The 14,883-nt window shown below is 40.4% G+C and overlaps 1 protein-coding gene across 2 annotated transcripts in view; it reads left to right on the forward strand.

Moving 5' to 3' along the window:
- acot7 (acyl-CoA thioesterase 7) overlaps positions 1-14,883 on the forward strand; it is a 66,805-nt gene that overhangs the window by 49,969 nt on the left and 1,953 nt on the right. For both annotated transcript variants that reach the window (XM_034695383.1, XM_034695385.1), the window contains one exon: positions 2,768-2,952. In XM_034695383.1, the coding sequence (XP_034551274.1) occupies positions 2,768-2,952 (185 nt within the window). The remainder of the gene's footprint in view (positions 1-2,767; positions 2,953-14,883) is intronic.

The raw sequence follows: 14,883 nt of genomic DNA on the forward strand, positions 1-14,883 counted from the left end.
AGAGCCGGCTCTTTTAACTCGGCTCCCAAAGACGAGCCGGCTCTTTCGACTCCCGAACGGCTCTTAATTTAGGATCTTTTGTAGCCGTATGTTTGACCTTAACTTTGCAAAAAATAATGGTTTGTATTGAAAACCCAAAGTACAGTGTTTTTATGACAAGCCTTACAATTGCCCAATTTTGTGCATTTATTCTTTTACAAAACCATTCTCACCCTGATCCTAGGGTTAGGGTTAGGGTTAGGATTAGGATTGTGATTAGGGTTAGGGTTGTGGTTAGGGTTAGGATTAGGGTTAGGGTTGTGATTAGGGTTAGGGTAAGGGTTAGGATTAGGGTTGTGATTAGGGTTAGGGTTGTGATTAGGGTTAGGGTTAGGGTTGTGATTAGGGTTAGGGTTAGGGTTGTGATTATGGTTAGGTTAAGGGTTGTGATTAGGGTTAGGGTTAGGGTTGTGATTAGGGTTAGGTTAAGGGTTGTGATTAGGGTTAGGGTTAGGGTTGTGATTATGGTTAGGGTTGTGATTAGGGTTAGCATTAGGGTTATGATTAGGGTTGTGATTAGGGTCAGGGTTAGGATTAGGGTTATGGTTAGGGTTAGGGTTAGGATTGTGATTAGGGTAAGGGTTAGGGTTTTGATTAGGCTTAGGGTTGTGATTAGGGTTAGGGTTGTGATTAGGGTTAGGGTTGTGATTAGGGTTAGGGTTGTGATTAGGGTTAGGGTTGTTAATAGGGTTAGGGTTACGGTTGTGATTCGGGATAGGGTTAGGGTTGTTTTTGGGGTTAGGGTTAGGGTTGTGATCAGTACCGAACCAGAAGCGAACCAGAAGTGAACCAGAACCGACTCAAGCAAACAGAACCAGAACCAAATTTGAGCAAACAGAACCAGAACAAGAACCAAACTCATGCAAACAGAACCAGAACCAAACTGGAGCAAACATTATTAATGTCCTCAGGTTGGCATTGAGAAAAATCGGATGCCTCAGCTTGGATGGGCTGATCCGATTTCTCCTCTCAGTGAGTATTTGCCCGGTCTTCAAGAAGACTTTCTCTGAAGGAACAGGTGTAGCCAGGATACACAGCCTCCCCTCCATCATCCATAACCTATATCCTCACATGTGATTGGCTTCATGGCCGCCATGCTGACTAATCAAAACAAATTTCTGCTGTGAGCAGAGCTGTGGCTGAGCACTGTGAGAGCTAAGCAGCAAAAGGAAAAAACTGGGAGCCGGCTCTCTCTTGATGCGAGCCGGCTCATCTGATTCACTATAAAGCACCGGCTCTCAGAGCCACAGCTTTTGATCATGACACATCACTAATGTGCTTAATCTGTGTTACAATTATGAGGGGGCCTTGGACAATTTTGTCACCTGTTAGGGGTCCCTGGCTCCAAAAAGTGTGAGAACCCCTGCTCTAGCTAGCAGGAGTGCAAACTCCCGATAGTGAAAACAAACGGAACAAAAAGAGCGACACAGCTGCACAGAAACTCCACGTTGTAGACATCACTGATCATAAATAGACATCGCCACACAGGAAGACAGTTTACATTTTTTTAAATGTCTGAGAGATCTTCAAATACAGAGTGCGTCTTTACACCGGTGCGATTTTGTCAGAGTTTACGGTAACTCAAATAAAAAAACGTGACATTTGCTTTGTTTTATATCGACCACTAAGCAGGAAGAATATCATGATTAAGCAGGTATATTTTGAGTTTGAGTTGAGTTGAGAAACATTTGTGGCCATTTTTGTCATTCAGATCTATTTAGGTCATTAATGCACTGATCCTCTGATCATTATTATTATTTAATTATTTCAGTAAGGCAGCTTCCTGATTCCTTTGCAGGCTCTTTTGTTTTTTAACTTAGCTCATTTTATAATTTTTTGAGAAAAGAGAAAGCTGAGATGAGAGTTGCCCATAATTGTTACTTGGCTGCACTTTAAAAGTGAAGTGCTGTACATCTGTGGTTGCATTATTCTATTATCATTTGCCATAATTTTTAAGTATGTAAGAGATGATTTCATTGATAGCCATAGACTACATGTCTTTCAATGTAGACTTCCACTGAGAGGAACATAGTAGACTATTTAGGAACTAAATTAGGAACAAAATTTAGACTGTCATACCAGCTTGATCATAAATGAAAATGTCCTGGAAATGTCCTGGAAAATTATCTCTGGAAAAGAGTGGGAACCCTGTGTATGGCCAATATAGCCATGCCTCCATCCATAGGTAAGATATAAGCATGTTGATTGAGCATTGCATGTTTGTATGAAACGGTTTCTCTCATTTAGGCTATTTCTGACTTTTGGGGGGAGCTGGTTTGCCTCAGTAGTTCATTTGTGCACTCTATGTACAGAGGCAGTTCTCCTCCAAGCAGGCAGCCCAGGCTCAAATCTGACCCGCAGCTCTTTGCTGCATTTCATCCCCCACTTTCTCTCTCCAGTTTCCTGTACACAGACCTGTCCTCTGAGTAAAGGCATTAAAAGACTCCATAACATTTTAAAGAACAGATGAATAAATCTTTGCTCATAATGTCATACTGATGAAATTGTGTTAATTGCATGCAGCTCTACTCTATAGTTTGATTTCATCTTCGAGAATATAATTTTCTTCATCAAGAGTTTTCAGGTAATTTACAAGTTTTGTGTCCCTCAAACTCTCCCACAGCTTCCTTATTTGAAATCCACATCATAATAAAACTTCTCTGGAAGGCTGAGGGTCAGAGCACTTTGAATTTACGACTTGTCTCCTCTTTTTTCTTGTCTCTTCAAGGCTCTGTGGTGACGGTGACAGGGCGGTTCACATTCGTCAGTAATAAGTCAATGGAAATTGAAGTGTTTGTGGATGCAGCGTCACTGATGGAGGCAGAGAAAGGGAAATACCGTGCGGTCTCTGCCTTCTTCACCTTCATCTCCCTGGACAAACACAACAGGCCTCAGCCTGTCCCTCCTCTTAAGGTTGGTGCCACTCAGTCTGAGCTCCGTCAGTTCATTAAAGCCTGAATGTGACGTGTACTTGATAATGTACATCTTTCTATATTTACGTGCACAAGGCTAATTTCTTCAGGTGTGCTTTACTTTTCTTTTTGATATTTCAGGTCAGGGATTTTTAGAATGCCTTTCTTCTTCTTCTGCACCTTTTTTCAGTTTCAAGATGAGCACTGATAAAGAATTAGTCCAAAACCTGCCTCGGGACTTACTGAATAAAATAAATGATATTTTATGACATATAAAAAGTACTTTAAGAGCAGACCTGTCTGTCTACAGGCTCTAAAAAAGAAATGATTTACTAAGAGATTGACATAGTCCTGATAACTTCTTTGTAGTCCACTCAGATCATACATCAAAACTCATAGTTTTTTCCAGTTAGCTTGCAGTGAATTCTCATGCTGATACAAGCAGTGGGTTCTTTGTCACACCCTAATTTAACATCACAGACACTGTAGTCTCTTTCCTTTCCCTCTCAGTGATTTTTATCTAACGTTTCTCCGTTTTTGGCTAAATGAGACATTCCTCTCAGTCTGTGACTTTTGGAAAGCTCAAATTATTATCGCCTCTCTTTTTTTGGAAACTTTAAACACCAGTGCCTTGTCAGTGCATTAAAGTCTCTGCTGTGTCTGCATATCACGAAGCACTGTAGGCTGAATGCTAATCTATGTCTGGTTGACTCAGCACTTATTGTCGGGATGTAAGTCGTGCATGTGCACCTGCAGACTGGAGAGGGACGCCTGCTGTTTGTTCTGGCTCGACAGTACACGACGATCCAATCCCTATTTATGTGCAAACACTGTACACACCAGCCATCTGTTTGAGTCAGCACATTTAAATTATTTCCTGGCGCCAATCGCATCCCCTGATTGTCCCTGTGATGATGGCTTTAAAACACATCCAAGTTCTGAGTGTGATGAAGTCAGGCTGGCAGTCAGCAGGTGTAGAACATTCAGGAGAAATTATACTCACAACCAAAACTCTTAAGTTTAGGATTTATCAGATTTTGTTTTGTTTTGACCGTTTTATCATGTTGATCATGTAAATTCTCACCCCATATTTAGTTCATTTTGTTCTATTTCATGCCTTTGGACATTGCTTGCTGGGCTAAATGGCTGTAATGATGCCATGCACCACACAAAAAACTTGGACATGGTAACTTTGACATTGCTGTACAGCTTAAAGTACTTTAGGCTACTCATTTTTAATATTACATGTTTTATATGTTTGTTCTCTCCTCATCCAGACAGCAATCAATAAATAGAATAATAAGCCTTTCCAACTAGGTGTCTACATATGTATCCACCAATCTGAGAGCACTCTGGTAGTGCATTCTTCTTTAACTAAAGCAAGTGAGTTAGTTTCACAAGATGCAAACCCTGTGCTGTGCCTCTTGTAGCAATACCTTTAAGTGTTTAGGGGGGAGCGGCCACTTTTAAAATATAGCTTACTCCTGCATCCCCCCCCCCCCAAGTTCCCCAGCCTAGATTTAAGTGAAGTGCATTACAATGGCATGGGCTGAGAGGCTAGCTTCAGTTAAATTTGCCCTACAAACAGCAGACCATTACTCTCAAGTGCTCACTTGTACAAAATTCAGGGGTTGCACCTGAGCTGATCATTAAACTTGAAGTGAGTGCAGTGGACGGGGTAAGCCAGGAAAGTGCATTTGAAGACCAATCAACTATAGCGAAAAAGAATCAAGTACAATGTAGCTTTGTGGGTTTATTTATACCTTTTCTCTTACCTTAATAAATACACCAAAGAATGCAGCAAAACTAGACATTTTACATTCAAAAAACAGCTGTGTACTTACCCTAACATCCTAAAAGGGAAGTGGTTCATAACACAATGTCCTGCATGCTATGTTTTAAGAAATACAAGCACGCAATGAGACATTTACTGGAAGAAAGTCAAGCTTGGCAGCTTTAAGAAGGAAGTGTGGCATAGGGTTGTTATAGGTGTGTTGTTGTGCTGAAAAAGTGCTACAGTGACCTCTGGTACCATGAGCATTTACACATTTTCAAAACTGGATCATCAGCCTTTTACATCAGGACATGTTTATATGAAAACAGACCTCTCATCTTCTCCTGCCAGACAGAAATGTGTATTTATTCGTGAGGATTAGCCTTTTCAGAAGCTCCCATCAGTCTCCCTATTTCCATTTCACAAAACTCCTTGTTTGGTTCAGTCATTGTGTGCCTCCCTGCATGCATGTATTACCTGTTTTTCCATCACGCACAAGCTTCTCACATGCTTTGTTTTAATGTTTTAATAGCTGGGAGTCTCAGAAATGATTGGGGTAATAATAATTTCTCCATTCCTCTCAATTTTTATGAAAAGAGCCTGAGAAGAAAATTTCCCTGATGTTTTTAATAATTCATCATTGTCACTCTAAATGGAAGTCTAAATGGAGCCTGGGCTGCCAGGGATCTGATGTAGCATGTCAGATAAACAAGGACAAGAAGAGAGAAATGTGATGTGCGCTCATGTGTTAGAGCACAAAAAGTTGGGACGCAATTCAATATCGACAGACTGTGTGTTTGTGTGTAAAGGAAGACAAATAAAGGATGTCAAGGTTTGTGTGTGAGGGGAACGGCTCGCATGTGGATGGGCACGTGCTTGAACAGATCACTGAGCACAAATGCGTGTGTGTTTATTTATATGAGTGAGAGAGGGATGATGAAGCTCAATCAGGGCTATTTCTGGCTTTATGACTATTTACTGGGAGCTTAAACACAGGATTAGATTGAACCTAACCAGGGGGCGGAGGGGGGCTGTCCAAACTTTACTGAAGGCACTAAACGGATTCATAGACGTCAGTCCCCTGGTGTAAAAGACAGGCGTCGCATGCAGGAAATACGGTTTAACACATCAATCCAATTAACACCTGAGTTTCCCCTGGCAGTGAGATGGGACTGTGGGATGGAAACACAATGATGACAACAATTAGCCTTGTCAGCAACAAAAGAAAGAAAACATTTGACCTCTTTGTCCTTTCATTAAAATCTTACTTTTAGGGAAGTTTTACCATAATTTTTTTCTCAATGATATTTGATAATATTTCATAAATTAATGTGCTCTTCATGATGAAACAGTTTATGTTCTTAATTGGAAAAGTTGAGCTGATGAAACATTTTGCAATTACATTACATAACTGATGACAAAATACAGAAATGCTGATATAAACCTTTTTCACATGGATTATATATATGTTGTATGTCTGTATGGCATCTGTCACCCTAGTTTTTAAACATGCATTTATTTATTTATTTCTTTATGGTCTTATCAGTCATTTTGCCGGAGTATACTCCAAGGTTGATGTTAAAAATGAAGGTCTGTTAATAAACCATGCACCCAAACAAGGTCCCGAGGTCAGGTCGAGGCAGAAACAGAAATACACAGGGTCAAAATCTAGATCGGGGGAATTGATTGTAAGGTTACGATGAGGCGAAAAGCTCAGCCAGTGAACAAAAAGACAATTAGACCTACAGCCTCTAGAAAGTAATACATGTGTAAATGTACCATGGAAGGATAGTTTATTTAAAAACAGCTAAAGAAGCAAAAACCTAAGAAGTGTTTTCTGACAGAACAGGTGTGAGTAAGCTTAAACGTAGCCTAGTTTGAACGTAATTTCTCATTTAGGATGGAGTTTACACTCTACTAACGTTTTGGACGTTGCACCAGCTGAGATAGTTCCAACGTTAGCCTAAGTTCCAACGTAATTCTTACACTTAGCTCCAGTAAGTGTAAAGTCCTGTGTAGAGTATATCGGCTGCCATGGCGTATCGTTTTGAAAGGTGGGATGATGTGGAGGATGAGGTGATACAGAGGTTTCTCCCAGCTTTGATGACCAAGATTTGCGCTCCTGAGTATTAATATATGTTGTAGTTGATAATTTTACCACTCTATATCACTGTTATCATACACACCGTAGATTAAGGCTTTAGGCTATAGTTATCACCTTACTTTAGTTTGTTTCAGCTGTTGGTCAGTTCAGAGACGATTAGGCACGAAAGATAACAATGCATCAAAAATGGTGCTTTCCTCTGATTGGCTGCTGGAAGTGTTAACGTCATATGTGCGACAATGTTCTGCTTAGTTTGGACATTACGGTCTACTAGTCAAGATGAACCGATAGATACGTCTATGTGGTGAAACCAAACAATGACACAACTTAAGTTACAAACTAACTAGTTTCAATGTATGGTTTAGGGTGGACTTTACACCCTAACTTAGGACACAACTTATGCACAGCTGGTGCAACAGGCTGCTGGTATCATAGACTGTATAAAATATGGACGTAGTATCTGTGACGTCACCCATCTGTTCCTGAGAGCTGTTTTGAAGCAAATCGACGGCGGCAGCCATATTGGTAATGCGGAACTCAACCAGGCAGAGTGTGACGTAGTGTGAGCCTCTCAGCCAATGGTTGTGTGTTCCCGACCGGGAGTCACGTCAGTCATGTCCTTATTTGGGCAAAACTCGTAATCCTAATATCTTCTGAACCGTCACGTTAGAAAAAAATTCACCCCCCGTACAGTGTGTGCCATTAGAGAGATTAGCTTCATAGGTCCAAGCCGTTTTTTGAACCAGGCTGTAAACATGTTTATTAATGCTGCATAGATCGTCTTTTTCCCATTCATATCTATGTAGTTTCCGGTGTTTCTGCAGCCAGCCTCAAGCGGATTCTCGATGTATTGCAGTTTATAGCACTTCCGCATTGGCTTCATCGTTTGAGACCGGAGTTTGCCGCTTGGCTGGTATATGAAGTAACTATAAAAAAATGTCTTATTTCTGATGGTCTTATTTGCTTTTAAAGGTCATATAGAACCATTATGACTAAATTTAATTCTGTTTTATTACCAGCTAAAAATTCCTCACAGGAGCATTGAGGTCAAAAGGGTTACAAGATGCAAAGTCAACAGTCAGGCCTAACAGAGGGAAGTCTTGAAAAGGTTGTCTTCTTTGATTTATTTCGAGCCTTGCATGAGTGCAAGAGGTCAGAGCTGACACTCGAGCTCTCTCTTGACATGGTAGTGTGTATTCGTTGTGTTATACTAGATTAAAGATATTTGACATATAACATAAACACTGACCATGGAGAAACTGCTCCCCTGGCTCAATTGTATGGTGACAATATCTGTCTGCCAGCACTTATCCATGCAAAATGAACAATTTTTGATGTGTTTCTGCAAATTTCTCTCAGGGAAAGTTGAACCTGTCCTGAGATATAATGTGTAACACGGGCTTCATGGATGTTGCTAAATTTGTAAAAACTAGGCAGGCTCTTATACAGTCATCAAGTTAGGCTAAGTTAACCGTCCTCTGTTTTAGATTTACAGTTTTTTCCATGTTATTTCACCAGTAAGTAAGGTTTCAAAAATCAGCCCCAGTCCACTGTGACTCTGAATCTTTAACACTGATCACCTGTTTATCATTGTTATAGATCAGTAACTCAGTGTAAAGTCCACCACAACCCACCAAAGCCCTTTCCTTGTTCACCAGCTTTATGAAAAAGCAGATCAAGATTTTATGTAGCTTTATGCTTGTTCCTGGATCCTTCTTTGTAAAGCTGGCATGACTGAAACATAGACATACCCTCATGTAAAAATCCTCCCTAATGAAATTTTCATGACATTGTGGCAGATTATGCTCCAGTTGTGCTCTATAAATAGCTGGATCGAAAGGACAGCTTCTGCTATTTTTGACTGCAGGTGCTTTTCCCCCTATTCTCTCAACCTCACTTTCTCTTGAGTGAGCTTGCTGCGTTTGCTATTTTTAGATTTTCCCATTTTAGCTTGGCAGGGGGTTCTGTGTGTATGCGTGTGTGCGTGTCTGTGTGTGGAGGATGGGAGGGGTGTTTGTATTATCGATGGGCTGTCACTAACAGTGGCATACTATTGGTGAAGCTGAAGACAGGGAGTTTATCTTGGGAATGCCTCACCTCTCGACAGCAGTACTTGTAACGAATGAACTGAAATAATGTATGTGCACACTGGGCCAGCTAAATACTAGCTGTTTTTAAGGGATGTGATTGTCCTGTGGTTTCACTGGGTGAAGCCTGAGTGTCTGTGTATTCTAAAGGTATGAATGTAAAGTTGTTAGCTGCCTGCTTGATATTATGCGCACATTCAGCAATCCCCGTTCAGAGGCATAAAGGTTTCAATAAATAACTAAACTGCTAATGTGTGAACCCATCGTAGTGAACCTACGATTGCTTTAGTTTCACTTAATACCTCTCTTTTCATTCTTTCATAATATCTCTCCATCCTGCCTTCTTCAGTTCAATCTATCCAGTCCTCTTTGCTTCAATTCCTGAATTATCCATTTTCTTCATCGCTCTCCTGTTTTCTCCTCCATCTCCTTACTCCCTATCCTCCCTCTCCTCCCTTCCTCGCTGCCGGGGACTCAGCTGGCCTCCTGTGACACAAAAACAAGCCTAGTTGTCATGGCAACCTCCTGTAGACCACATGAAGTGATGCACATTTATTTTTAGATGCCTTCAATTCAGGACAATCTGCAACGGGTTAACAGGCACGCTCTTGCTAGAGTAGCAGATATTTCTCACTGATCGAAGGCGCAGGGATTGGAACATACCAACATTTCCTCTTGTTGGGCCTCAATCTGTGAATCTACCAAAGATGATTCAGGATTTGAGTACAAGGAGTCATTTATTTTCTTTGTAAGTATGGTTATATGAATAAGCACTATATCATTTCTTTAGAGTGTCAGTAACATCCATTTATGTCCACCAATCTGCCTTTACATTACGATCACTTACTACATGTGACAAGAACATCACTGATAACCGGTGGCAGTGGCACTTGTCAGTGGGTGGGGTAAAGGGAACACTTTTTCTATTGGGCTGATTTGTTGGGAGCATCAAAAATGGGCGAGCATGAGGACATAAGTGACTTTGACAAGGACCAAACTACAATGGCTTGATGACTGGGTTGGAGCATCTCCAAGAACTGAAGTTCTTATTTGATATTCCTGGTCTGCAGTGGTCTGAACCAGTGATTGACCAATATCGTTTTTGCAATGGCCGATGCCAAAAATTTGACAGCAGGTCAGCTGAGGCCGATATGAGAAGCTGATATCACATTGTTTATTTTGCATTTGATAAAATACAACAATTTAAGAATAGATACAACAGAAGAGCTCCTGAGGCTCAAACTGCTAAAAACGTTAATGCTGGTTTGGATTGAAAGGTGTCAGAACACACAGTGCATCACAGTTTGTCGTGTAGACCAGTCAGGGTACCCCTGTCCATGGCTTAAAGTGCCTACTATGTACACATGAGCATCAGAAAAGGACCACAGAGTAATCTGATTGAGCATCTGTGCTGGACAACCAAGTCTGATCCACCATGGAGGCTCCCCTTATGTTTTCCTGGATTCATAGGATCTACTGCCAAGGTCTTGGTGCCAGATACATGTCCATGTCTTGAAGGCCAAGCACTGTGCCTCCTGTGATGGTCTTCAGAGAGCTATGGCTCATTAAAAAACGCCACTGATTACAATTGAAATGCGTGTTTAAACCCTACATGTAATTGTAATTCCAAAACCAATGTGTTCAGATTATGCTTAGGGTCTATTTATGTATTACACGAATGTTAAGGTAAATAAAAATTTCCCATCAAAGTTTCTGAACTTTGAGGTATTGCAGTTGCATGCTTGAACACATTTGAAAATGTATTACTTTAATGTTTGGCATTTGTAAACATATGATGTTACAAGACAAAAAACTAAATCCAAAATACAGCAGTACAAGCATTACCATTCACAATCAGGTGATCAGAAATGCAACTCTACCATTGCTGAGACCAACATTATAAATATTTACTTTAAAGTCTGAACGAAAGACAGGAAAACTGACTGCAGGAAATATTAATTGTGACTGAACAGATGGATCCCTGGAGGGACAGAGGTCCTTTAAGTTTGGGTTTGTTTTATGTAACAAATGAAACAGCTTTCTCCATTGTCTAAAATGTCATATTCTGTCTCCTCTGTATTCATCTCTCCTCCGCTGTCCCTCTCTCTCCCACTCCCTCTTTCACACACAAACATATGTGAGTATCCAGACCCTTGTCAGTCCAGATGGCTATTATTTTCTTGAGCCAGTTGCTTTCAGCATAGTGCTACTTTTGAGACTTGGGCATTTGGCAGTCACTGTGTTGCCCCTTGCCCGCTCTAATAACAGCTTGTGCCAAACACAACGGAACCCCTCTGTCCTTTTTGCTGGCATTATCTGAGTCCCTTTCCCACAGCTTGTCCATTTTCCAGGTTTGTTGGGTTCATCTAGTTCCTTTCAGAGGTCCAACTAATGGACGGCCATCATGCTTAACTGCTGTAATTCTTGCCCATTTGACCTGATACACTAACTCTCTGTGGTTATCAGTGGACAGTGTTCTGGTGTAATTTATTGACTAGTGTCTCCCTTTTGTCCGGACAAAATTGCCTCATCAGTTAGTAAATGAACTGACATAAAATGTTATTATGTTTGAGTGCGTTAGCTTTTCATGCTTAAACACCTCAGACTGAAATTGTAATTTGACCATAATGATGTAATTAGTATTTGACCAAACACTAGTTTACTCAAGTTCATCTGCCACAGCAAGTGTTCATAAGCAAGCTAACATGCTGAACTTAGTTATTCAACTTAGCAGACATACCTTTATTCTACAAATCAGCACTGTTGTGCTTTAAATTGAATAGAGCATATGGAGTGAAATTTCACAGAGCCACCAGTTTGTTGTCAAACTCTACTTGTTTTTTTAAAAAGGAGCAAAAAATAAATAAATAATGGTCTAAACAATGATTTAGGCCACACTGTTTGGCAATAATTTGCACAATGTCAATACTAAGATACATGGACTGTAAAACACAAGAAACGCTGTTCAGTATCATTATCATATGATCACTGCAGTTTCATTTTTTATCTTCTACCTAATTACAACACAGACAATAAACTATAGAACAATCAGGGGTTCTATATCTGAGAACGTTCCATCAAAACAAGTCTTAATAAATCCGAAAACAATGCTTAGTGATGTAATTTGCTGAATATCTTGATGCCTGAAACCCCAAAAGTATTGGGACTGGACTTTCAAGTTGAAGACATTGTAAGAGATTTACCTCATTATGGGAGCTTGGAAGGTTCTGCCTTAGAGTCAGCAGCAGTAGTTGATGATCCTGCATAATCATAGTTATCAGACTGAAGCCACTCTGGGAATACTAATTACATGAGGACACCAAAAGGACATCACATGCCTAGCAATGAATTGTCTTCCCGAGTTATGCAAATGTGATCTGCATGAGCATAAACATATGCATGCACATGTGCAGCCTTGCAGGGATGCAGACAAAGCACAAGTGTAAACAGGACAAATAATCTGCATACATGGACACAAAAATTGAATCACTGGTATTAAGGTTATTTTGCTCTTAATATATGACCCAGTAAGAAAAATCCTTTTACAGTGAAAGACTGAAGCAACGTTTACAGCTATTAAGAAAATAACAGTGCTTAATGCAGCAGTTGTGCTAAAGTGAATTCAATAAGTCAGATATTCTCCTGCAGGACTCATCTGACTCTAGCAGAAACTGATGAGGGTAATATCTCCAATTGTTATTAATTATCATTCTTCATTAGCAGTAGTCAGGTGTACAGTTCCTTTTAACTGGCTTGCTCATTAAACCATCTCAAGGTGGAGTAGCTAGCTCTCCATGGTGTAAAAAGTGTAATTGAATAATGGTTACGTCCTCAGAGACCTGAGTGACAGAGATGGGAGAGAGAGAGAGAGAGAGAGAGAGAGAGAGAGAGAGAGAGAGAGAGAGAGAGAGAGAGAGAGAGAGAGAGAGAGAGAGAGAGAGAGAGAGAGAGAGAAGCATGAGGAATTAGGGGGAAGAGGAACACTGAGATAAAAAGCAAACAGCCTGCTTGCACAGAAGTACAATTAAGTAAATAATCTACAGCTTGCATTTGCTTATCATTGTGTTCAGTGTGTGTATTTGCTTGTATGTGGGTTGCATCTCAAGCATTGATTTGCATCCCTGTATTTTACCTCTATGAAGACTAATACCCACACTCTGTGCTCTGTGTCGTGTACATAGAACCTCCAGGAGAGGTAAATATGAATTTTTCAAAACCCAACGCTATTCTAACAGCTTTCTTTATTAGATTTTGTCGACTTTTGATTGTGTTATCCTTTGACACCTGTGACAAGAGTTTCAATTTACTGCCTTTTCAGTTATTCTTCAGATCAAGAAGAGTCTTACTAGCTTTTCGTCTAAGTTTTGTGTTGCTCTGGTTGCACTGCTGCAGTCCTTTAAGATGGATGTCTTCATTTTCTACTGCGTCTGTGTTCAAGTAGGGTGATTAATAAACCTCTGTTTGGTGTCAGGTTTCCAAATCACCTTGTCAGGGCTTATTTTGATAATTATTTAATGATCAATTCCCTGTATATTATTCCACTTACAGTCCGAGAGGTAATGTTAATTAATATAGCCTGTTATGCCATCCATTAACTACACTACATGATCTGATAAAGGCTGTGGATTCTCCAAAGAGGTAGTGACTCAAAGATATAATAGAGGCTTGATTGTGCAGCTGTATGCCTTCCAACGTTGACTAGGGTAACCACTGGTAACCACTTGAAAAGAAAATGCATGCTTTCTATGCTGTGATGATGAAGATAAGGCCTCATATGTATGTTCCATTATGACTTATTCTGTACTGTGCAGCTGATGCATTATGTTAACAAGAGCAACGAGCAACACTCCCCACAAAAAGAGAACAGGTACAGGAAATCGTTACTTCAATTCACGTTATATCCATGATCCTAATGTGAAAGCATACACAGACAGTTTGTAACTTGGACACACTGGAGCACATTTCCCACAGTCTTCCACAGTTCTAGGTTGTGCCTGTGTTTACAGATTTGCAGCAAGAAATCCACAGTTTGAAAAATAGATGGGATTTGAAAATGCTGAAACTGTGGTGAAACTTGATCTCATTTTTTTCTTTTTAAATCAGTGAACTGGAATTATCCATTACTTACAGTTGAACACAACATTGACTGAGCAGTATGTTGACTGTTATATAACCCACATGCAACAAACACACCAATACTACATCTTTATGCACCTGAACCTACTGCACAGGGAAGTTAATCTCACCGGTGTCGTGTTTGTGGCTCAATGTCAGTAGCTTTAATTTCTCATCACATTAGAGCCATGACCCCTGGGCTTGTCCCTTGCATGAAATTCTGTCATATCTGTTACCTCTCTACTCTCTCCATAAAGTTAAGGCGCCATCTGTTCGCTTTGCACCCAGAGTGCTGCTGAGTGACAGGTGCTCTGTAATCTGCCAGCCTCGTAGTGTGTGTGAACAAACAAGGCCTCCATCTGAAAATTGTCCTTAACACCAGAATTCACCTGTGCTGTACGTGTAACCTGCAAACACTCGCACAAATATGTACAGGAACAAGCTTACTTACACCACACTCCCTTGTTCCTCTGGAACAGTGTGCAGAAAGGGGGGTGGGAGAGCTAGCAGCACCATAAAAGTAAGTGTTGACACTGTTGCTAGTTGTGATATTGTTGTTTGAGTCACGAGGTTGCCAGGCAGTCTAATTAAACTGTGCAGGCTAGCAAGTGCCTCCGCCTACGAATCAACATCCAAACTGAGATAAGTGAAGAAGGAAAGAGTCATCCTTTACAAGCTGGAAATGCTGAGCCCAGAATTACCGGTAGGGATGGTGCTATCAATATTATAAGTATAGGGCCATTACAGTACCTCTATACTCCCATTATGCCACCATAGCTGAAATATGCCTGTATCATTCTTTTATGGTAAAAAGATAATGGTGCTACAGTTAAGTACAATGGTACAGCTGAA

This window comes from Notolabrus celidotus, chromosome 11 (assembly GCF_009762535.1).
Source record: "Notolabrus celidotus isolate fNotCel1 chromosome 11, fNotCel1.pri, whole genome shotgun sequence".
NCBI classification, from domain to species: Eukaryota; Metazoa; Chordata; class Actinopteri; order Labriformes; family Labridae; genus Notolabrus; species Notolabrus celidotus.